Below are 26,338 nucleotides of genomic sequence, written 5' to 3'. Positions count from 1 at the left end.
GTTTTATGCATCTATAGGGATAAGCAGACATGCATGAGATGGATAACAGCCAAGAAACTCCACGACATCAACACCTCACACGTCTGGCTTTTATTATCTCCGCAACACATCAGCTGCTGAATGAATACGAATGAAATGTGTGTATAAATGTGTGTTTGACAGACATGTAGCTGTAGGTGTAAATCAGGCTGGAATATGTTTCAGTAGCTTAGGAAGACACAGCAGACATGAGTGTTTGACAGACTGGGCCGCAGATTTATGCCTGTAAATGGCTGCGTGACCCAAAGTCAGTGTCACATTATTTTCCACTGTTCTTAAAGTGTGGAATTTCTAACCTTGAGTTTAGATTGACCTGAAGCGCTGCCTTTCTTCCACCAAAGATTAGTGCTCTGGGTTTAGCGCTGTGTGAAAATGGAGATATTCTGGCTGTTCACAGAACCAGAGGGATTGCTCTCACACCGCAACCCATGGCTTGTGCACGGCCTGACTGGGAAAATATTCCGCTATATTGAGGGTAGGGGTAGGGTAAAGGAGAACTCGTAGGGCACAGGATGGTGCAGCGTGGCCCCTGTGGATGGGCACAGGCATGCGGCATGCGGCACTGCGGGGCAGGTGGGCGACAGGCAGGGAAGAGAAGCGTGGGATTGCAGAAGTGAAGGGAAGCTGGGGGGGGGGGGGGATTGAGCTCCTGAAGCTGTTCAGATAATCCTGCCCTATAAGACAGCCCAGTCATGAACACTTCTCTCTGTACATGCATTTGTTTTATTCAACAAGAAGGCTGCGTGGCACGCTGCTTGTTAGCAAATCGGCACGCTTCGTTAGAGGAGAACCGTTTGCACAAAATGGGGCTAATTCTTTGATGCTAGTAAACAAACTGTATTATTAGAGCATGTTGGTAGCTGCACGCTCAGCTCCGATGGAACAGCGCAATCAAGACGAAACAAAAAAGGAATACAAGATGATTCTTAAATAAATCATAACAGAATTTATTTACGTTATAAAATGCTAATGCGTAACAGCCAGAGACACACATTGGCTGAAGGCTGGTAAAATAGGCCTTTTGCCAACAGCACAGGTGGCATGAAGCTGCCATGTCCCGCCCCCTTTAATCGTCCTGGTCGCTGGGTGGCAGTCTGTCCCGGTGCAGCAGTAGTGCGCAGCCCCCTGGGATGGAAGGCGTGATTCTCTGCCAGCGGTGCGGTGGCCAGATGATGTGGGAGGCACGGCCATGGACAAGGCCCAGCGAGACCTGCAGGCAGGGAAGGTCGCCCGTCAAATTCAAACCCATGATTGTGTCCGATTCTGGTATATTACTGGGTGTCCTGCCTGCTGGGCACACCAGTAAGGTGTTTGCTCTATGCCCATTTTTTGGGTTTGTTTTAACTTCTCAGAAGCGGGCTTATTACCGGCCACAGTGAGGTGTTGCTCTATTTCTGTTTTTTTTTTTTTTTACACTTTTCTCAGAAGTGGGCCTTTTCCTGGCCCCAGTGGGTCGTTTGCTCTATGCCCATTTTTTTTTTATACCTTTCTCAGAAGCGGGACTTTTCTTGGCCCCAGTGGGTCGTTTGCTCTATGCCCATTTTTTTAACCTTTCTCAGAAGTGGGCCTTTTCCTGGCCCCAGTGTGGCGTTTGCTCTATGCCTGTTTTTTCTTTTTTATATATACCTTTCTCAGAAGCAGGCTTTTCCCTAGCCCCAACGCCTATGATCAGCTCTGCTACTTGGCAGCAAAAAGATTTTTGAAAAGCGAAACCCCTCAGCGAGACCTTCAAAGACCTGGTTTCCATGGCGGCCTGTGCGATGGTGAGAGGCACTGCAGGGGCCAGGGCATCATCATCATCATCATCATCATCATCATCGCTGGACTGGCTCTGGGCCCCGGGCACTGAGGGGCCCCTGGATTTGTGAGTTTGCGTTTGGTGGCGAGCCTCGTGATGATAGTCATGATGATGAGCTGTACTCACTCAATGTTCATATTCAGCATCTGCTCAACTACAATAAAACGGGTAGCATGCTGCAATGGACATTAAATTAGTGTTGAGCTTCTGATGGGTGAACCTGCTTGTTTATGAACCCAGGAAGAGTCCCTGGTGCTGTGGAGGTACCCAGGAGGGCCAGTCCAAAGAGGCACCCACCATCCCTGGCATTTACGACACCCAGAGTGAGAGGCATGGTTGTGTCCTTGAGAATGGCCACTTTAACATTCCTCCAGAGGTAAGTTTAGCAGAGGCAGACCCCAGGCAGCCATATAATTTTTACCTGAGCATCTGTCTTCCCCGACAGGCAGACGTAGAGCCAGGCAAGCAGGACAAGACCTGTGTACAGCATTTACATGTTGGAGGGCAACACAGTGTCTCGCCAACCTACAGCAATCAGGCTGCTCTAAGAATGTGATTCCTAACTCTCACAGAGGGTCTTTTTTATGTAAGCAGGGCTGAAATTAAGCATGCTGATTACCTCAGTCTCATGATGCACTGGAAGTTAACAGGATATCACAGCACTTAAATGCAAAATGAAGTCATCCCGGCTAATTATGCAAATCAAGTGCAGTGCTACACGAACACTGCACGTTTGAGAGTCGTTTGCACGCAGTAGGAAACCTTGAGAAAACAACGACCCATGAAAAAGAAATATTTTTACAGCAGCCCCTTGGACAATTTAGTTTTTGACACACTCGCCCTGTGCAATTGACATATTTTGGTAACGCTTAAAGGGCATTTTTCAGTTTAATATGACATCATGGCATTTTGAAAATCGATCCTCTCAGTCGATCACAAATGTGAGGACATTATTAAAAGTGTGGTCCTGAAAGGCGAAAGGTGGGGTCTGTTTTTTAACAAGCCATCCACAGAGCTTCGAGCAAAAGAACGGTTTGTATTTTATTTCTTATTTTTTATCTGGTTGAATATCGTGTGGTGGAAATGTGGGAAATATTGCCACTGGACTCATCGCAGAGAGCAGCTGTGAACTGTCATCGCAGAGAGCAGCTGTGAACTGTCATCGCAGAGAGCAGCTGTGAACTGTCATAGCAGAGAGCAGCTGAACTGTCAACGCAGAGAGCAGCTGAACTGTCATCACAGAGAGCAGCTGTGAACTGTCATCGCAGAGAGCAGCTGTGAACTGTCATCGCAGAGAGCAGCTGAACTGTCATCGCTGTTTTCTTCATGCCTTCTGTATCTTTCTGTCCTTGTCCCTCACATCATGCTTAATTCATGCCAAAGTATCACATCCAACACAGGAAATCTGCCATATTTCGATCATCCACACCTCCACTTCCCCGCCAGGTTCCCATCATATGTTTTATATGCCCCCGGAGGTGAGATGGTGTGAGCCATGATCACACACCATTCATCGCATGTGTGACCTCCATCATGGCTCCTTTGAAAAATGTAGTTCATGTTTACACAACTTTACATTCTCACCACCTCATTCAGACTGGCACTGGGTCATGTGGAAGCCCATCATCTGTTTCCAGTCCCCTGCGCCTGTAATCACTAACAGGAATGGTACCTTTAAGAACCCAGTAAGAAACTCAGTAAGTGGCAGAGAGATGTGTGGGACAATCTGAGAGCCGTGTAAAGTACTTGCAATTTTCTGGAGCTTGTGGCACAACCCTGAACCACTCATTTCCACGGCACACAAGCTCTGTCCCATTTGCTGCCTTTCTGCATCCTTCTGCCAACACTGCTGCTCAGGGCTTGGTCACTGCAGTGTTTTATCACTGCAGAGATATGGGTTTGAGCAGACAACAGCACGCACAAGAAAGAAGGGGATGATATCCCAGCTGAGGAATCCCAGAGAGAAGAGCATGGAGAAGCGTCACGTGAAGGGATGGGGACACCCCACAGCAGAGGGATCCAAGAGAAAAGCATGGAGAAGCGTCACGTGAAGGGATGGGGACACCCCACAGCTGAGGGATCCCAGAGAGAAGAGCATGGAGAAGCGTCACGTGAAGGGATGGGGACACCCCACAGCTGAGGGATCCCAGAGAGAAGAGCATGGAGAAGCGTCACGTGAAGGGATGGGGACACCCCACAGCTGAGGGATCCCAGAGAGAAGAGCATGGAGAAGCGTCACGTGAAGGGATGGGGACACCCCACAGCTGAGGGATCCCAGAGAAGAGCATGGAGAAGCGTCACGTGAAGGGATGGGGACACCCCACAGCTGAGGGATCCCAGAGAGAAGAGCATGGAGAAGCGTCACGTGAAGGGATGGGGACACCCCACAGCTGAGGGATCCCAGAAAAGAGCATGGAGAAGCGTCACGTGAAGGGATGGGGACACCCCACAGCTGAGGGATCCCAGAGAAGAGCATGGAGAAGCGTCACGTGAAGGGATGGGGACACCCAACAGCTGAGGGATCCCAGAGAAGAGCATGGAGAAGCGTCACGTGAAGAGATGGGGACACCCCACAGCTGAGGGATCCCAGAGAGAAGAGCATGGAGAAGCGTCACGTGAAGGGAGGGGGACACCCCACAGCTGAGGGATCCCAGAGAAGAGCATGGAGAAGCGTCACGTGAAGGGATGGGGACACCCCACAGCTGAGGGATCCCAGAGAAGAGCATGGAGAAGCGTCACGTGAAGGGATGGGGACACCCCACAGCTGAGGGATCCCAGAGAAGAGCATGGAGAAGCGTCACGTGAAGGGATGGGGACACCCCACAGCTGAGGGATCCCAGAGAAGAGCATGGAGAAGCGTCACGTGAAGGGATGGGGACACCCCACAGCTGAGGGATCCCAGAGAGAAGAGCATGGAGAAGCGTCACGTGAAGGGATGGGGACACCCCACAGCTGAGGGATCCCAGAGAGAAGAGCATGGAGAAGCGTCACGTGAAGGGATGGGGACACCCCACAGCTGAGGGATCCCAGAGAAGAGCATGGAGAAGCGTCACGTGAAGGGATGGGGACACCCCACAGCTGAGGGATCCCAGAGAAGAGCATGGAGAAGCGTCACGTGAAGGGATGGGGACACCCCACAGCTGAAGGATCCCAGAGAGAAGAGCATGGAGAAGCGTCACGTGAAGGGAGGGGGACACCCCACAGCTGAGGGATCCCAGAGAAGAGCATGGAGAAGCGTCACGTGAAGGGATGGGGACACCCCACAGCTGAGGGATCCCAGAGAAGAGCATGGAGAAGCGTCACGTGAAGGGATGGGGACACCCCACAGCTGAGGGATCCCAGAGAAGAGCATGGAGAAGCGTCACGTGAAGGGATGGGGACACCCCACAGCTGAGGGATCCCAGAGAGAAGAGCATGGAGAAGCGTCACGTGAAGGGATGGGGACACCCCACAGCTGAGGGATCCCAGAGAGAAGAGCATGGAGAAGCGTCACGTGAAGGGATGGGGACACCCCACAGCTGAGGGATCCCAGAGAAGAGCATGGAGAAGCGTCACGTGAAGGGATGGGGACACCCCACAGCTGAGGGATCCCAGAGAAGAGCATGGAGAAGCGTCACGTGAAGGGATGGGGACACCCCACAGCTGAGGGATCCAAGAGAAGAGCATGGAGAAGCCTCACGTGAAGGGATGGGGACACCCCACAGCTGAGGGATCCCAGAGAAGAGCATGGAGAAGTGGTCACATGGCAGGCAGTCATGGAATCGTGGTACCTGTGCTAAGAATGGAAGGATGGAAGAAAGAAAGAAAGAAAGAAAGAAATAGAAAAAGATCTCATCAGCATGTGAATCAGCGGCATGGAAGCATTATGACACTGAAACAAAGCTTTTAAATCAAATTACAGACAAACTGGACTAATCTAATCTCATTTACTTCATTTCATAAGCTACCTATTTCATCTTATGTAATTTTATTTGTAAATGGAACAAATTAGATTGAAGTAAAATCAGTTATTTTCTTTAAATTAATAAAGATTTTTTTTCTTTTTTGTGGCATTTCATACCCATGTAATAAAATGAAGATTAGATAATCTCTTAATTAAACAGAGGTTGTATTCCTGTATGATGCAGAACCGCCATTAAGAAGCAGGATTTCATCATACCTTTCGTTCCACTTAGAAGACCCTCGTGTTGCACCAGTTTTTCCGGGGTAATGTGCTGCTGTTTTCCAGCATAATCAGGACATAATGCCCAAAAGGAATGGTGAAACTCCTGGCTCCCCTGGGAACGTGTCAGGCAGATGCACTGGTTTTGCTGGGAAGGGAAGGTCAGTCCCCAGTCTGTTCAAAGCCACCCCCTGATAAGGTGCGATTACTGCAGGTGATGACATCATCCTGCACAGCAGGTACTCATCGGCGTGCTTAATGGGAGCAGGAAGGGCCAGGATGAAGCCTTGTGCTTCTCCGACACACGGCGCCACCAAAAGGACGCTTTGCTGGCCCCGTTTCCGTCTCCTCATAAGCACCAGTACAGAGATCAAATGGGAACATGCCATGGGTGCAGGCCAGCATGTATCCCATAATGCAGCACTGAAGCTGGAGGATCATTGCACAGCAGAGGCAGAGGGCCGGCCTTTCACGCAGCAGACAGCCGCGGCTTCAACATCCTTGAAATGCCAAAGGGTAAAAACGAACGGCCTGGAAACTTATTTTCACTGCTGCACCCTGAACTGTAGGCTCACGAGGAGAGTCTGTGTCCAGGCCTTTCAGGGGAGAGGAAGGTGTGTATGCATGTGTGCCTGAAACACACAAAATCACAGGACTTGGAAATAAGGGGCGCTGTATGGGCACCGTGAACATTTTTGAGATTATGGTAACAATTTACAAAAAAAAGATCATTCTGGTCACTTCCCCAAACAGAATACAAACGGTGAAATTACGAATCCTCTGGCTAAGGGGGCCTGTCTCTGCTCAGAGGTAAACAGGACCAGCTTCCCTTAGATTCAGCATAATAACTACCCAGCTGTCAGCCTTCAGAATACCCAGCTGTGGTGATGTACATCTTTCAAGTCACCTGAATTAAAAGTAGTTAAAAGCTCATGTTGCATATTTCACTCAAAGCGATGAATGTGTGTCACTGCAATTAAGGTCAAAATGAATGTTTGTTATTAGGTGTTGTTTAAGGTGATGCGAGATTGATCCACAGAGGGACAGATGTAGACAGTCACACTGACTGCATGACAGTGACACACACACACACACACACACACACACACACACACAGTTTAAAATCCCAGAGAGAGTTTAAAATCCAACAAACCCGACACTTCCTTTAGTATCTGACTCTCACACACATCTTTCAATCTCTCCGTCTCCCTGGAGAGTCCCAAGACTGTTTGGGATAATGGATGTGTTACAATAATAGACAGTGACCTGGAAGGCTGGCAGGATCACTTTTTCGGGGAAGACGTTTGGCTTGGAAGATGTTTGAGAGAAGAGCGTGTTGGAGACCACAGCACGATCCTGCTCTGCGTGTCACGCCTTGCATGGCTTCCACATCATTGGAGCTCCTGTGTTCTGCATGTTCACACCTGCATTCATGCCCACTTTCACGTCCATGTTCATGCACAGTCTTGATCCCATCTGTGTGTGTGTGTGTGTGTGTGTGTTTTTCACACCTTGCTGCCGCACAGACAAAACGGTCACTTGGGATCACTGGCTTTTTCGTCTGCCTTGAAGTGCTAGTGAGTTTAATTAAGCACCCATCTCTGAAAACAGCCCAGGCTGAAGATTAAGTTCAAATTATTTTATCTGCACAAGAAAAAGTCGAATGTAAAATGGACTTCTGCACCAAATTAAGACAGTGAGTCCAGTTTTACCATTATCCCAGTTCTGGAACTCGGCCCATTTGAGGGGCCCTTGTTTGAGGGGCCCTCACGTTACCAGTGGGACCCCTGACAGGCAGATGGAGCGGCAGAGCCTCACTCATATGAATAATGCATTTAGAGCACTGAGTCTTTACGGGACCATCCCAGTTACGTCCACCAGACCGCACTCAGCCGTGAAATCCAGCTAAAAATAAAAATAATAAAAGGTTCTGGGCAGATGATACATATTTATCTATATTCTATTGGCAGCTCTAGCTGTCCATCTGTATCCCTGCCCCGGCGCCCCCGGTGGCCGGTGGGGAGATGCCGGGAATCATGCACCTGGCTAGCCAAGTCTCTGGAGGAGGAAATGATGTGATGTTTATGCCCGCATTTTCAAAAGGGGAGGGGAATGAGAATCATGGGACGACACAGTGAGGCTGCCGTTGTCGTCCTGGGTGTTATGACAGCTGTCAAAGTGTTCAGGCCATTATCATCAGCTGTTATGACACATTTATGACGATGAAGGCATAGTGACAAACACAGCCATGATTGTTTGCTCTGGTGGGCTTCTTCCTGACACACACACACACACACACACACGTGTGTGTACTCATATCTTTGTGGGGACTCTCCATTCATTTCTATGGGAAAAGCTCTAATCCCAGCAATGGCAATGTTAACCCCTACTCAGCCCGAGCCTTAACCACAGGTACCCATACAAAATACAAGAGTTTTCCCTTGTGGAGACTAAAGAAGTGGCCCTCACAACATCAGCAGGTTTTATATGCCCCACACACACGGACACAGACACACACGGACACAGACACACACAGACACAGACACAGACACACACGGACACAGACACAGACACAGACACACACGGACACAGACACACACAGACACAGACACAGACACACACGGACACAGACACAGACACAGACACACACGGACACAGACACACACAGACACAGACACAGACACACACGGACACAGACACAGACACAGACACAGACACACACGGACACAGACACACACAGACACAGACACAGACACACACGGACACAGACACAGACACAGACACACACGGACACAGACACACACAGACACAGACACAGACACACACGGACACAGACACAGACACAGACACACACGGACACAGACACACACAGACACAGACACAGACACAGACACACACGGACACAGACACAGATACACACAGACACACACGGACACAGACACAGACACAGACAGACACGGACACAGACACAGACACAGACACACACGGACACAGACACAGATACACACAGACACACACGGACACAGACACAGACAAAGACACACACGGACACAGACACAGACACAGACAGACACGGACACAGACACAGACACAGACAAAGACACAGACACACACAGACAAAGACACAGACACACACAGACAAAGACACAGACACAGACACACACGGACACAGACACAGACACAGACAGACACAGACAAAGACACAGACACACACAGACAAAGACACACACACAGACAAAGACACAGACACACACAGACACAGACACAGATACACACAGACAAAGACACACACAGATAAAGACACAGACACAGATACACACAGACACACACAGACAAAGACACACACTGACGAAGACACAGACACGCACAGACAAAGACACAGACACAGATACACACAGACACACACAGACAAAGACACAGACACACACAGACGAAGACACAGACACGCACAGACAAAGACACAGACACACACAGACAAAGACACAGACACACACAGACAAAGACACAGACACACACAAACACGGTCCTGGCCTCTGACTCATCAGGGTTAAGGTATTAAATTCCCATACAGCTCTTTAACAATTCGGGCATCAATATAATGAAAAACTTACATGTCATGCCTTGTATTTTTTTAAGTACCCCTGGGCGGGGGACACAATCAGAACAGCTATCTTGTCACTTGTGTCAGCCTCATGTTAATAAACTGCAGATATAAAACTGGCCTTTGCTAATGAGTGAGCCTGAAGCATACATTACCCCGCAAACTAAACGTGCACGCCGGGCCTGCCTCCGCCGGCTAACAAAGACTTCGGGATGCTCAGATGTGTGCACTCCATGATCCGCATCATGAATTATTTACCATCTCTTAATTACTGGCGCTTTGGCCGGCATTGCTGGAGCACTTCAGTGAAGGAGCCAATTTAAATTGAAAACTGGACTGCGGAGGTACCCCTGCACCCCCCATCCCCCACCCCCCCCACCCCCCCAGCAGTCGGTTTATGCAAATGTTAAACAAAGCGACCACATGTGTGGCTGATCGCCTCCCAAAGTCAGCTGGGCGATCCATGTGCCGGCCGGGCGAATTAAAGTCTTTATCCAGGACTGATACGGGTTCAAATGGTGGGTTTGTTGAAGCGTTATAGTCAGTGATGAAGCACAGAGAGAAAGAAATAATTATCCAGGCACTTAGTAACTGGCATTTCGGGAAAAAAAATATGTTAAATGTCAAGTACTGGGTTTAAGGATTTCAATACGGAATAGAATTCCCACCCTGTGGTGGATGCTGGAGCCAAGCAGCTTCTTCTGTTAGCCATTATCTTTGACTAATGAAAGCTCTTCAGGATGGATCTTGGCTGGGATTAAGAAAAAATGCCACCCTGCTATACGACCCAGTTCCAGTTGCATGGACAAACACTCAGTCGACCGCCAAGATAGACCAAAGGACACTTTGCGTGCGTTTGTTGCCGATTTGCACCTTCTGTAATGCAGACCTTTCATGAACTCACACTGTTATGCTTGTGCAGCAACACAGGACAAATACACGGGTGCTAAGATGAGACAGAACTTGGCCCCATGCTCAGAGGAATGCAGGGACAGGTTCAGCTAGACCATCAGTGAAATATCTAAACTTATGTCATGTAGATGCCCACCTTCCCATTGGATTAAGTGCCACATATGCTGTTAGGTCCCGGCGAATGGCAGAGAGTCTCCATCTGGAGGGATGTTTTCATCTAGGGACTGCTTGTCACCCCCCCCCCCCTCCCACGTTAACTGGCTCCTGAAATGCCAATGTGTCATGCCAGTGTGTCATGCCATGCGTCGCTTGACCAGCAAAGGAAGCAGATGATAAATTAAGTACAACCTGAACTGATTATGAACCTGTTGTTGCCTTTAACAGGGCAGGAACCCAAGGTTGAAGCAATTCTTTTAGTTTATGAATGTATTACGTTACCTTGGTGTGTCAACAATGCGAAGAACACGAAGTTCTGGCACAGCACTGTTCCCCAGGAAACCCGAAACACCAAGAATACCTGGTACAGGTGGTTGTGGCACAGCCCTGTTCCCCAGGAAACCCGAAACACCAAGAATACCTGGTACAGGTGGTTGTGGCACAGCCCTGTTCCCCAGGAAACCCGAAACACCAAGAATACCTGGTACAGGTGGTTGTGGCACAACCCTGTTCCCCAGGAAACCCGAAACACCAAGAATACCTGGTACAGGTGTACTGGGAGCTGGGAGGGAGCAAAAATGTGGACTATTTGGGGAGGGACTGGGCTGAGAAGGGCTGGGGCATAATCCCAAAGGGTTAAGTAATGGGGCTGGGGGTGTCACTTACCGGCCCAAAGCTGTTGCTGTCCAGGCTGTGGCCATGGTGGTCGCCCTCTATCCAGAAATGGCCATCTGGCACCTTCACGTACCGGTTTTTATATCCCCGCGTCCTGACAAAAGCAAGCAAGCAAATGAACAAATAACTTCCCAGCAAAGCCTTAGACTGATCTGAGATCATCCCCCAGTAATCTCAGTAAGTCGAGGCCAGCCCCGACATGACGACCCTACAGCGGGTTAAGGCGGCCTCGAGGTCCATCTCTCCAGCTCTGGCCTCGACCAGGTGGGGGGCAGCGGGCAGCCGTCGAAAGGATTACAGACAATTGGAGGACTCAGAGATGAAGCCCCTGGCCGGCAAAAGCAAACAGGCAAACAAACAAACAAACGGCTCGATGTTGCAAGGACTATGACCTAAGAGTTTGCCCATCAAGTGGCAGAAGCTGCAGGATGTGAAGCACGAGCTGGCAGGCAGGCTTGATGGCCCCCCTGTGTCCCTGCATCACTCCTGTGAGCCCTGTCATGGGCTACAGATGATATCGCTGACACGTGACAGAGGGACTCAGCCCTGGAGATTTAAAAGCAGCTCTGGTCCACAGTACTCGCAGTTTAATAAATGTTGTAACGCTGCGGTCGGCTCCAGTTGGCTCCGGCCCCGGGAGCGCTGCCCCCACGCTGCGGTCGGCTCCGGCCCCGGGAGCGCTGCCCCCACGCTGCGGTCGGCTCCGGCCCCGGGAGCGCTGCCCCCACGCTGCGGTCGGCTTAAACCCCGGGAGCGCTGCCCCCACGCTGCGGTCGGCTTAAACCCCGGGAGCGCTGCCCCCACGCTGCGGTCGGCTCCGGCCCCGGGAGCGCTGCCCCCACGCTGCGGTCGGCTCCGGCCCCGGGAGCGCTGCCCCCACGCTGCGGTCGGCTTAAACCCCGGGAGCGCTGCCCCCACGCTGCGGTCGGCTTAAACCCCGGGAGCGCTGCCCCCATGCTGCGGTCGGCTCTGGCCCCGGGAGTGCTGCCCCCACGCTGCGGTCGGCATCTGCCCCAGATGCCAGTGAACACAGGAAACACCAGACTGGACTTAAAGATCCTATAAGCTGCTTGTTTGCCCCTCAGTCTGTCTCAGTATGACAGACACTCTCCCACCTTCTCTTTGACTCACAGCTTACACACAGTCATCCAGTCTGCAAGACTCACTGTCAGCCGCATTGTTACAAGCGTCGCCGCCAAGGGTCGGCGCAGCGTACGGCGTGTTTTGTGGCGTTTTCCTGCATTGCAGCGGCGGGGGCTCTTGGAAGTCGGAGAACTTCTGAGCCGGTGGGCCGTCGACTCAGGGCCATCCGGGACTCTTTGCTGCCCTGTCACTTTCTAATCTGAGCCTAAGGAGTAATAAAAGCGAGCAGGTCGCCCTCAGGGGTGGAGCTGGGAGCTTGCTTTAGACAGCTGATGCTCAGCAACTGCCGCTGCCAGTATAAATAACTATGGACTATGGGTACAACCAAGACAGGGGATAACAGATGCTAAAACCAGTAGCTGACACTTCTGTGTCTGCCACCGGAGTGGAGAGGAACCAGGTTCCTACACTATCGTCCTACAAAGCCAAAGCAGGCCTAAGATGCTCCCCCCTGGACCCATTTCACACCTCGTTTCACCGGTGTAAACTCTTATCAAGAGCCACCTGCCTCAGACGACTTCCTCCCGGGACCCCAGTGCTTAACCACTACAGATTAGCATCATTTCAGCACCATTGCACCATTGCTGCACTAGTGCTACACTACCTAGAATCATGGCAACTACAACATCCATGACAGCCATTTTGCCTGACCTAGTTCTGGCCAATAACATTGCAGCGAATGACAGAGATGGAACAGGCAGGAAAATACTTCTGAGCACTCGAAGGAGCACTACACAGGGACAGCATCATCCTTTAGGCGTCCGAGGTCAGGCCTGGGGGGGGGCGGGGGTCCTCATGCTGATATAACGAGGCAGTTAAGTGAAACCCCGGGGCCCAGAGCCAAGCCCTCTTAGATGACATGTTGGATCCAGCTGACAAATGACATGCGCCGGAGATCCCTCAGCCCATGAGCGGAGACAAACGTTCCTCTGCCAGTGGCACATTTATGCAGTCAGAAAAATAACCGTCCAACCCAACATAACTCTTAATCCAATTCATGTGTCACGCGTTGGAAACTAATAGTTTTATCCACGGCGCAAGACTGTGCCTGTGTGTACTTCAAGGGGACTCTGAGCGAGGTAGCAAGCCAGAATGTGGAACCTCCTGCGTTTGTATTTTACAGAAAGGTACGTGCATAAAATAATAAGAAGGGGAGAAAAAAATTGTGTGCTTTCATATCCCTCTACTGGGGGAAGTAATTTAGAACAAGGCCAACTTGATGATAAGTCTGTGATGCACAGTGAACAAACGCTTGTATTTATCATTTGAAAGGCTGGTTGGGGCCAGGGGTGATTGGACAGCTCCATGCTTTTCACAGGCACATTACTGGGATCAGCGGAAAGTGGGAATAACAAACAAGTGCACGAGGACCACAGTGCCTTGGAGGATCAACTCATTATGAAAATGAAGAGGAACATCACCTGTGGGATTCGCGAGGAATACAGTGATGCTGATGCCCTGTGAAAAGCTGGGGAAGGTGGCTCTGGCAGCAGTGACCAGGGGGACGGAGGGTCATCACCAGTCACTCTCTGCAGCTTGACATTTGTACGGCGCGTCTCATTCATCACAGGGCTCCGTGGGTCGAGCCGCGTGCACTCTGCGCTGCCGGCGGGAAGAATATGAATCGTGGCGCCGCAGAGCCGTAAAACTGCTTTTAAATATTCATCCCTCCTTTCGTCCTGTGGGAGCCCGCATCAGAGACATGTTGATTTAAAATGCGGCGTCGGTATTTAGGACTGATGTAGTGGCACATGGAGAGTCTGTGTGAGGAGAGGAGAGTGGATATGGGTGCCGGGCGCAGATTTGGGGACGGAGTGTTTGGCTCAGAGCCCGACATAATAAATAACCGCTCCGTCAATGTCCCTGTTAGCGCGTCCGTGAGGAAACCTTCAGAATAAGGCTTTTATGCAGACAGAGCTTATTCCATGGCCTTCATCAATGGCTCGGTTGACGTCAGAAGGAGACCCCGCCCCCCATCTTAAAGGGACCCAACCGTGACAAAAAAATGAGGGGCAGCCAGTGACCTCAGTGCACAAGGAGCTCACAAATTGCTTCTTAATTATGTCTGTTTTTATCTCTGTCCTCTTTCCAGGTTCCAGTCATAACAGGTACTGATCTGAGGACTTACAACAATCAACAGGAACTGTAGTTACTTCCAAAAACGAGTTAAGGCATGACGTTTTGGAAGGGCAACTCCACAGCTCAATATCAGATCTAATTAATAATCACACTATGAAGTGTGTTACTGTATGGATCCCTATAACGTTGTTTATATGTACAGTGGTACCTCAATTCTCGAACTCATTAGAACTCAAATTTCTGCCAGTTCGAAAAAAAATGACCTACAACTCGATCTAAATCTCAAAAGTTGAACCGTGAACGCAGACCTAAGATAACTTGAACGCGCGGGGAAAGGAGTCACGCGGCACGTGTGATAAATAAAGATTTCTTATTTTTATATCATTAATAATAAACCATTAATACATTTAATTATAATAATATTGTCTTGCCCAGCGGGAACGTAACGGAGATAAAGGCGCAGACGTCAGGGTATCGGGGAATACGGGGTTTAATTACAGGTAAGGCAGGCAAAACGCAGACGGACAATACAATGACCGAACTGCGGAAACAAACTGAAACGCGGACTAAATACAGAGGACTAATGACAACAAGCAGAAACAGCTGATCACATGGGGATTCCACACGGGGTTAACGAGGGGGCGTGGCACACGGAAGGAGCGGACGATCGGGGCAGGACACATTGTTTTTTTTAACTTTACACATTGCTTGGATATTAATTTTCTTACTTAGTTGTTTTTAGTACAGTACTGTATATGCTCTTCTTGTTTTATCCTGTTCATTTTGTGTTTAAATGCTAAAAAAAAGAAAAACATATTTAAGGTGTAATTTTTGGGACCGGGAACCAATCAATTGGTTTTCCATTATTTCTTATGGGGAAAATTTGATCAGAACTGAAACTTTTTAGGATTCGAACCTGAGTTCTGAACGGATCAAGTTTGAGTTCTGAGGTACCACTGTATTAGACTAAACTTCTGAAACCTGTTAGATCTAAGGTCCAGCTTGAGACAGATCTATCGTGTCTAACTGGATGGATTCCTGCACGCATCACGTCCTGAGAGAACACGCTTTGTACGATCTGTAGGTGTGTGTCACATGTGCATCCTGAGGACAGACCTTGTAATGGCTGCTCTGACCTGGCGCCTTGTTACGCTAAACAGTAATAAGCAGGAATAGGCAGCATTGCTGTCTAATTTTCTGAGCTCTATCTCTGGACTCCAGCAGCCTTTCTGCATGTCTGCTACATCTGCTAGCTGTCATTTTGATGTCTATGATAAGAGGCCGTCCTTCCTCAAGACAGACAGAAGCCTGTATAGCAGCCTTTTAGTCCCAAAGGAGCCTGCCTGTCAATTAACCTTTGAACCTTATCGATATCCCTACATCTTTCTGTTATTAGGGTACTTTCTGTTATTTTTTCCTGTTTTTAGTAAAAACGTCTCTGTGTTTTAAATTTCGAGGTAGAGCCTTTCAGGAAGTGGGCTGAATCTGACGACTGTCATGAAAGCCGCGTGGGACCGCATTTATCCACTGACGCTGAATGTACATCACCACGCGTGTCACACCGTGATCGGCAACGAGGCTCTCTGTGAGGGAACAGGCACTGCGGCATGCCGGCAAATTAAAAGCCATCCCAGGCGATCCTCCGGGCTACGGTAAAAATAAACACCTAGCATCAAACAAAATTCCTCCAAATTAAAATCTCATTAAAATGAGCATCAAAGCTCACGCCAGGATTAAACTGGCAGTTTGGTGTATGTTTAAGACGATGATAAAGAGTCATGCCCATGAAAGAAGAACAAGATTTTTCCAGAATCATCTATTCCACCATTTCTGAGAGAACAGGTACACCCAAAGCAAACAGAAACTAAAATCATACTGATGTGTTTCACCTTAAGGTTTGTCTACTTTGTTAAGGGCTTCACTACAGAGTATTAAAAGGAAGTAGTGTATTTTATACATGATAGAATCGGCACTTTTGATACTTTTGACAACAATAAATGGAAGTGGTGTTCCCATGTGCCTTATCTTTACTGTGAGGTAGTAAGCGTCACCGTTTCAGACATGTTAGTTAAGGGAATAAGGTGACCGGGACTGGACCGATCACTTGGTTTGGGTTTAAAATGGATCAGGGGGAGAGTTTTAACTTAATACCTGCATATTGCACATCTGTAAATCTGTTTCAAATCTGTATTATATTCAAAGTTCTATTTTTAAAATTTAATTTTAATTTTTTTCATATCCCTTGTAACTGTATACTTGCTTATTCCTTCTTATTATTCTAATGTTGCACAGTCAAAAGAATAGTTCAGGATACATTTCACTGCATGTTGCACCTGTCTAACTATGCATGTGACAAGTAAAGAATCTTAAATCTTGAATCTTGAGTTATGGAGGATGAAGAAGTCTGCGGCCGGCACTGATGCATTAAACACAGACGAGCTGCTGCCCAATCACTGTCTCATTCAGTGGGGATAAGATTATTGCCATTGTTTTGGGCCTGTGATTAAAGAGCCTTGTTCCCATTTCTTGTGCTGGGTTTTGGTATTAAAGTCCTGCCATAGTTCTTATTGAAGCATTAGAAGCCTGACCCAGAAGTGGCTTTGGGTGTTTGGATGACTTGCATCTCTACCATTGCATTATTTTTTAATCTGTCAAAAACCCTAAATGTTCTGGGCAAATTTGTGCTTTAGGCTTGCAGGTATCCCCTCACAGCCATGAGGTCATTCATAGGCACAGATGCTGAGGTCAGCCTTCCGAACAGAAACAGGGACACCTCAGGTTCTCAGGGTCCGCATGCGTAATTACTCCATCCTAATTCATTCTTAATGAAACGCTCGTTGTGTTTTGAATTAACGACCGTGGAGCGATCATTAAAGATTGACACCATGTCCTTTTCACTCATATCAGATCGGGGATTCAGAGAATGTTAAAAAAAAAAATTCAAGTAAAAAGACAATTATGTAACTGAAGTAAAACAGCAACAAGTGTTGCAATCCCCCTGTTACTGTGTTCGAACATACATCGCCTACAACGTCAGAAGCAACTGAATCTCTGCAGCGGTGAAAGCAGAGCTTACTTTACAAGGTCTCCCTCCAGGCCAATCACCCTCTTGATGATCTTCTGTTGGGGATTCTTTGGAGACCTGGAAAGAGAACAGCATATTGAAACAAATATGCTCTGATGTCATAAGTAAGGCAAGACCATCCTGTCTAGGGTGTCCCTGGCCCTCTGTCCAGTGCTTCTTGGGATAGACCCCAAACTGACTAAAACCCTGTATTTGACAAACAGTTAGGGGAAGATGGATCGATGCAAGGGGGTTTTTTTGCCTCCAAGCTTCAAGATGATGTACTGCATGCAATACAGTTATACGAGAAGGTCCACAGAGTGATGTCACCAATGGGTCCTTGAACAAGAGCTTTAACCCCGAACTGCTCCAGAGAGTGACTGACCCTGCTTTCTGGAAAAGGTTATGGGTTGGTGCCTGTGTCCAGAAGGTTGTGGATTCAAATCCCACAGCCAGCAGAGTAATCATGTCACCATTAGGCGCTTGAGCAAGACCCTTAGCCCCATGTGCTCCAAGGATGTTTGATGCTTTCTGATCCCAAACTTTGAACAAAGCATGTAAATCTACATAGAGCACCAGCGAGGACTGTTGAGGAGCAGCAGAAGATAAGCACTGCGGGTGAAAGGCACCAAGTACCTTCGCATCATGGATGGCCTCCAATGTGATCTGGTAAGTGTGTGTGGTGGTGCAAAGGGGACAGGGCCACCATGTCACTGTGGCTGTGTCGGCCCACCGGAGAGAGGGAAGAGACTGACCCCTCAGACCCGCTCCGACGTGGAGCACATATCCTTGGGTGGTGCAAGCAGTATTGAGCTAGATGCTCCAAAGCCTCTCATCTGATTAGCACTGATTACAATCATGTTCCCTTTCTGGAAAACAAAGCTGATCTCTCCAATGTTTACTAATGGGATTAATCTCTGCGTGACAGAATACGAAATGCCTATCAAACAAATTCTGTCCCAACTCCCACCCCCTCAATACTGCTGTTGACCTCACTCAAGTTCACGTCGACCCAGATAAGGCGCCAGCTTAGACGTGTGTGCGCTTCACCACGGTCCTCGTGTGAAACAGCCTCCTCGGCGCCTTACAGGGATACTTAGATAAGCAGCGAAACAGGACAGAACCACCTATTTGGCGCATAAAGCAAAGGACAGTGCATACCACTGTGCTGAAACAGCCCGACCAGCCTGTTGATTTGCACTGCTAGAACAGAAAAACCAAACAATTGCCTTTAAAACAAAATAAAATCACTGTGAAAATGAAGCAGGAGAGAGGGAAGGGACATTATGGCCAATTGCAAGTGTTTTCACAGGGAGGACCCCTGCATGACACTGGGAGGCTGTATGAACGCTCCACACACAGTGAAGACGGGGGATTTAAACCCACAACCCACAAGTGGTGTGAGTGAAATCCACTGAAGCCCTGACACACGTGTATGGGGAAATGGGGAAAAAACCATCAAAAATGACCAAAGCCGTTAAACCTGAAAGAAAATAAATGAAAACAGAACAGAAATAAAACTGGAACTGGAAAAACAAATTTAAAATGGCTTTGCTGTACATTTACATTTATCTGATGCTTTTATCTAAAGCGATTTACAATAGCGGGAATGGTTACACTTTATGTCTGCTCTCTAAGATTGAAACCCATAACTTTAGCATAGTTAGCACAAGGCTCTACTTGTTGGACTATGGGAGCAGCAAACTGATGCAGCTTTGTGGGAGGCTGCAGGAGTCCAGGGAGGGAGCTCAGAAAATGACAGCAATGCTGCCTATTCCTGCTTATTACGGTTTTTGGGCCAGGAGCCTCACTGACCGTCACTAAGTCCTGTGGGTCCCGCCCTCCTCTTTCTTTGTCAGACCAAGGAGTGCCTTACGCCCTGAAGGTTTTCACTGAAGTTCACGGACGTTCAATGGAGTCCTGGTCGGATCGAACCAGACACATCATTTGTTCTTCAGGTCTCCATCGTTACCACCGGAATGTTAGTTTATCTCTCTGGTACCTGGGCAGGAGACCAAAGCCTCCCCACGCAGAGCTGTCATTCACCCCCATGAGATCCGTCTGCGGAGACGGGCCAAACCAAGACCAAAGGTGCGTTTGTTAACAGCTCTCTGTCGTCAGAAAAATTTGCAATTAAATTATCGGGAAATTCTTACTTGAATCATGCACAGCAGGGTTTCCCAACCCAGTCCTCGGAGTATCCACGTTTCTGCTCCCTCCCAGCTCCCAGCCAATCAGGAACACCGAATACCTGGTACAGGTGCGCTGGGAGCTGAGAGGAAGCAAAAACGTGGACTGTCCGGGGTTCCCCGAGGACTGGGTTGGGAAACACTGATGTACAGGAAATGCAACAGCATTTAACTGCATATATTATATATCAGCCTGACTGTCGGCTGACAAACGTCCTCTGCAAAGACATTTAGACAGTGACCTGGTGAACTGCCTGCAGGGGGCCAAAGCTCTCCACAGCACATACACAGCTGCTTCATCCGGGAGGACCCCCCCAAGCAGCTCCGGAAGGCGGCCCGGCTGACCTGCTCCTCCTCTGCTCCTCCTCTGCTCCTCCTCTGCCTCTCTCAGCTTCCCACCTCATGCGACAGCGGCAGGTACTTAAGGCTGATTTCCTTTTAAGTGCCGTCAGACAGAAGTGACTCGTCTGGGCGACTCAATTTTCGACGCAGCAGAAATTATTACACCAAGACGCTCAGTGGGGGGGGAGACAGGAATATATAAGTAGAATTATGGAAGGAGAGCAAGCAGCCGCTGTGAGATCCAGATCCAGACACATTCGGGCATAATCGATAGATCAGCTTTCATGCTCAATGATCTAGATGAACATGGTGCTGGTCTTCACTCATGAAAGTGGTCATGCTGATTGGCTCCGGCCTGCCTGAATTCCCTTTGTTTTATGTCTGACTGCCCTTACAGTATATTTCGAGTGTACTGCCCCTACAGTATATTTCGAGTGTACCCTTGTGCTTTGTGAACCCATCCCTGCCACACGTAAAGAATCACAGGTCAGGCCGCGGCTGAACTCTATGCCATGCGGCATCCGCACTGGAGGGATTCTGGCAGGATCTCTACAGCAGAACTGAGTGCGGGTCAGACACCTGTCACCTACGGGTCCGCTGGGTACGCAGTGTGGCTATTCGACTCACACCCCTCCTCTGCCATGCCATAAGGCAGCCCCCAGGACCCCAACACTGAAACAATGAACCTGTCTCTGACGTTAAAAACTAGACTGTACCCCTCCTGAAGGCGGGGGCGCTTTCTGACCCCTCCAAGCAGCCCTCCTGTTCACATCTAGGAGGTCTCTTCGCTACCTCCTCGCACCTCTCCCCGCATCATATTAGGCGGTGCCACATGCCACCTGTGGACGCCATCTTTAGACGCTGAGAGCTTGACGGCATCCTGCGGGGCCGGTGCATTATTAAAAGCCACCCAGGGGTCTCTGCTATATGACAGGCACGTGTTTTAATGTGGATGGAGAGACAGCAGGATGTCGGCTTGCGTGAGGCGTAGTGCACCAATAAAACAGGGGGGTGATGGAGAAATAGACTTGACGGCAGACAGTAGCCCCCTTTACTTAATCTAAACATATTCTTTGATATATATCTGTTGTAAAACAGTTAAGGCGCCACAGGGGAAAAAATAAAATAAAACGTGTAGGTTTAAAAATTCCAGGTCCAAAAAGCTCTAGTTAGTTTTGTTCCTGGAGACGGACAGCAGTACACAGGTAGATGTTTTCCGTGACGGACTGTCCATATATGAGAGTGGTAGGGATCGCCGCTTACGCAGGCCTGTGAAGCTGTCCTATCTGTCCCCCCCCGTGAAAATGGAAAGACAACAGACGCATCACAGTGAGCTTTGGGCCGGGAACCTCCCCATAACTTTCTCTTTTCTTGCCCTATTAAACTGCCATTTCGCCAGCGTCCCCATTCATACATCGTGTGTTGCATTCTGCCTGTGTCCAGGTGCTTATTACTGCTATTAATGAGTTAAGTGCGATAATGAATCCCTTCATACTGCATGATTAATTGTCGTCTCACTAAGAAACAGCTTAAGTACAGATGCGCCGATTTGACTGATTCTTGGAGCCCTGTTTGCAGGGGACAGGTGGGTGTTTTTCTGCATGGAGCGACAGTCTTCAAATAAGTGAGCCATACTGCTCCAGCAGGTGATTGGTTTGATACTGCAGGCAGGGCTTAGGAGTCCCGTTTAGATAATTCAGTCTATGCTTTAACCCAGCATTGTCTTTCTAATCTCCCTCCAACGAAGGAAACAGGTGTGCACCACTGAAGCATTTGGTTCAACCAGTGTTCAGAAGCTCAACGTTTGGACAGGATGCCACACAGATTTAACACACCTGCAGTCCTTTCTACAAAGCGTGTTCTCTTGTACTTCATTACTCTGCCATCTGTCGACACGACATTTGTCCCTGTGACCGATGTAATATACTAGTCTGTCTTATTAATACACCTAGTGGGAACTTCACACATGAACCAAACCCATGCCAAACAGTGCTGGTGATGAGGCCAGAATTGTTCATTTATCGCCAAGTGCTTTTACATACGAGAAATTTACTTTGGGACATCGTGCAAAACAATCAAGGACAATGAATATAATTAACTTATGAACATAAATATAATTATGTGCTTAGTGCAGATAATTTTCTTAGGGCGATGTAGACGTATTAACGAGTGCAGTTTCAGCATACACTGAGAGAGGGATCTGAGCTGCTATCAGAATGAGGAGGAGGAGAATAGCAGCTCACTCATGGTGAGACTCCTGCCCTCAGACATCTGTTTGTATTCACACGCTTGACCACATGGGAACGCGGAAAGCACACCTACTGCTCCGCCGCGTTAGTCAGCGTTCGGCTCTCTTTCTGCTAAGTGGGTTGCTACTGCACAGGGCTACTGCGGTACAGTCAGGCGTCAAGCGCTTCTGCAGAAGGAGCCTAAATATGCTGCCATCTTGGTGCCGTCCCTGTTCATGCGGCTGTGCTTGGTGACCACAGTTTGACCTGCTGTGATTTTCCATACTTGGGGAGGCCCGGCTCAGAGGCTGCCCCTCCCCAACCCACAGAAAACTTACACCCAGCTCATAATTTCTTACAGTAAATGACCTTGCCCTGAGTTTTAGCAGTAAATTGTGTCAGAAGATGCTCTGAATCCACCAGGACTATAGCTGGGGCCTCTGACCTCATGCAATTCTGGTCCTAGTGGAGTTCTAGTGTCATGCACCATAACAGGGCCGCTGGCTTATTTTACCCCAACCAACAATGTGAGAGTAGCTGGGACGGAGCCCAGCCGTGCAGGGACACCCCTGACCAAACAAACAATCTCCATCATTGTCAAATAATCACATGGGATATCTATCTGGCGGCATTAGACATCCTGAGGACAAACTAAACAATGAATCAATGTGGCTCCCACGGTAAGGAGCCCAGACTGTTGTGTTTACTGCCGGCGTTTCCGCCAGACGCCACGCAGCCTCAGGACCTACATTCGCCGGCACTGGACCTATCTAGGTGCTGAAAATGGTGCAATTTGGGAACCAAGCCGAACATGTGATAAGAAACAACATTACAGCATATGAAAAGCGTCCCCAGCGGGAGATGGGGGCTGTGAAGGCGGGGGGCTCCGCCAACGCTCCGCTCGCTCCTGCGATGGCCGCCGTCGCCTGCGGCAGGGAGTGGAGGAGACGTCGACCTCCTGGGAGGGCCTCCTCTCTCCTGACATTTCTGTGTTTCTGATGGCTGCGCTCTGAGGCTGAGGCTCGCTACCCTGGATCAGCCAGATAAGCCTCTCTGCAGTGGCTGGGGACTCGGGGATGGGCACCAGGGGTCGCCTTTCCTGGACACAGCTGGGCCCTGTTTGAACAGCACAGCTGGGCGAACGCATCTGCGCTCCGCCTGTGTCAATGCTGATATGCCGCATAGGGTTTCCCAGCCATAGCAGCATGGGATGCAGGGGCTGGAGCTAACATGCGAATGCTATGCTGTGATCACCCCCCACCTGTGACCCCAAAATAAGAGTATGCACAGGCAATATCTAGACCTTATTTAGGTGAATGTTTTTGTGGGGGAGCGGGGGTGGTGGTGTCCTGCATTTATTCATGGGGCCCAGCCCCCCTAAGGGTCAAATCCTGGAATTACCCGTGAGGGGAGGAACACAGAATTGAGCAGCACACTGATGATCTGTCTCTTCTGCGTGAAGAGGACATGGTCCCCGTGAGACAGCAGGGTGTAGACAGCAGGGTGTAGACAGCAGAGTGTAGACAGCAGAGTGTAGACAGCAGGGTGTAGACAGCAGGGTGTAGACAGCAGGGTACAGACAGCAGGGTATAGACAGCAGGGTATAGACAGCAGGGTGCAGACAGCAGGGTGCAGACAGCAGGGTGCAGACAGCAGAGTGTAGACAGCAGGGTATAGACAGCAGGGTACAGACAGCAGGGTATAGACAGCAGGGTATAGACAGCAGGGTGTAGACAGCAGGGTGTAGACAGCAGGGTGTAGACAGCAGGGTACAGACAGCAGGGTATAGACAGCAGGGTGTAGACAGCAGGGTGTAGACAGCAGAGTGTAGACAGCAGGGTACAGACAGCAGGGTACAGACAGCAGGGTATAGACAGCAGAGTGTAGACAGCAGAGTGTAGACAGCAGGGTGCAGACAGCAGGGTATAGACAGCAGGGTATAGACAGCAGAGTGTAGACAGCAGGGTGCAGACAGCAGGGTGCAGACAGCAGGGTGTAGACAGCAGGGTATAGACAGCAGAGTGTAGACAGCAGGGTATAGACAGCAGGGTACAGACAGCAGGGTACAGACAGCAGGGTATAGACAGCAGGGTGTAGACAGCAGGGTATAGACAGCAGGGTGTAGACAGCAGGGTGTAGACAGCAGGGTATAGACAGCAGGGTGTAGACAGCAGGGTGTAGACAGCAGGGTACAGACAGCAGGGTATAGACAGCAGGGTGTAGACAGCAGGGTGTAGACAGCAGGGTATAGACAGCAGGGTGTAGACAGCAGAGTGTAACACCCCTGGACCAGGAAGTGTGCAGCCAGAGCTTGTGGACTTGTACTTTCTAGCAACTGTGAATCTTAAGCCTGCATCTTTGTTCCTTTTGTTTCCATAGTGACTGAAATTATATATATATCTGTTTTTGGGGACACAACCATTGTTTTCTTGAATATGTGGTATCCGGTTATATTTAACGTGCGATTTGGCTTTCAGAGAGGTACATATGGTGTGAGATCCACAGTCACTGTGCCAAGTGATTCAAACGTTCCATAGTAACATCTCAACCTGTGTTCGGGGATGCTGGTCATAAGCAGCATTGTTGGGGGGCCGGACATCAGAAAATGAAACCTAACAGGAGCCCTTGGGAACTAGGAGGCGCTCAGTCCCTGAAGCTATTGCCCAGTTTTGACCCTCCTGATATCTTGTCAGCCTCCATCTTACTGCTCAAGTCCCCCTCAAGCTAGATGGACACCAAGGTAGGTCCCACTCGCCTGTCTGATTCTCCATCATGTGACATGCCTGTCACTTGGGGGGGGGGGGGGGGTGGGAACTGTTTTACATGGAATTCTGTGCAACTGTTGTTTCTTTCAGTCGAGGCTAAAACAGTAGAGACCTTGGTCTTATACCAAAATTACGGTGTGACCATTCCACAAGCAACCCAAATGCACTAACTCTGGGGGGGCTATCAGCTCAGGACCCAAGTGTCAGTGTTCCACAGTGGCAGGCTAATGAGAGCGTAGCAAGATGGAAAACTACTGGCCTGACCCCCGCAGTGCATGCCTCCATCCTCGAGGACGAGAGAGGCCTTCTGAACATCATGAGATGTTGTTACTTTGACCTTTTCTCTTGTTTCTGCACCCAGCATGCAGCAGATGCTTACAAGACTGATGGGAGTCTCTACATGTGACCCACAGGGAAGGGTTAAACACGGAGCTTATCTCTGCAAAACACAGGATCTTTGACAAGGGCACTACTAAGAACTCAACGTTCCAAACTAAGTGAACATACCAGGAGACAGTGTAGACACAAGCCCTCGGACATCATCCTATTTCACCCTAATTACTGCCAAATAAATCATGTCGTCTTTACAAGTGGCCACATAATAGGAGCTATAAATTTACACCAGATCTCATGACGGAGCCTTTGTTGACGTATTGACCAGTGTTCCAGGGTTTCCCATACTGTACAGCATTTTGCTAACCAAAGCCTTGTAGATTTGAGTACATTCTTGAGCAGATTACATAATCAGATTTGTTTTGGTGAAAATGTCCAGCTCCCTGGCTAAGCAGCAGAATGTAAAACAGAGCCTTACGAGCAGAACGGGACCAGCTTTATACATGCCGAGGGTAGACAATAGTGTCCTTAACTGTTTGTGTTTCTTCGTCAGAAACGGCGGGCTTGACTGAGCCTCTCCTTTGTTCATGGTACACTTCCAGGCTGTTGCACGCCAACATCCCGCTCACACCACTACTGCTTGGTGCGGATAAGACCAGCGACAACAAGAAATGATCCACTACAGCACAAACTGTGAGTGTGGGACAGCAGTAGACACTACGTCCAAATATCCTCCCTCACACGCAGCCTGTTCTCTCCTCTGGTGCTTGTGACATGTTGCACCCTCATTGGAATCATTTGCTCATTCCAGCTTGTCAAGATGATTTCTGGGTCGAATCCGGACACTTCCTC

At 49.2% G+C, this 26,338-nt stretch overlaps 1 protein-coding gene across 2 annotated transcripts in view; it reads right to left on the bottom strand.

Moving 5' to 3' along the window:
- Positions 1-970: 970 nt before the first annotated feature.
- The window catches only part of immp2l (inner mitochondrial membrane peptidase subunit 2), a 150,377-nt gene continuing 125,009 nt past the window's right edge, over positions 971-26,338 (bottom strand). For both annotated transcript variants that reach the window (XM_023832706.2, XM_072711736.1), the window contains exons 4-6: positions 17,642-17,707; positions 11,335-11,437; positions 971-1,249 (exon numbers count right to left, since the gene is read on the bottom strand). In XM_023832706.2, the coding sequence (XP_023688474.1) occupies positions 1,106-1,249; positions 11,335-11,437; positions 17,642-17,707 (313 nt within the window). In that variant the 3' untranslated portion in view covers positions 971-1,105. The remainder of the gene's footprint in view (positions 1,250-11,334; positions 11,438-17,641; positions 17,708-26,338) is intronic.

This window comes from Paramormyrops kingsleyae, chromosome 1 (genome assembly GCF_048594095.1).
Source record: "Paramormyrops kingsleyae isolate MSU_618 chromosome 1, PKINGS_0.4, whole genome shotgun sequence".
Lineage (NCBI taxonomy): Eukaryota > Metazoa > Chordata > Actinopteri > Osteoglossiformes > Mormyridae > Paramormyrops > Paramormyrops kingsleyae.
This window is presented reverse-complemented; position numbering and strand designations above follow the sequence as displayed.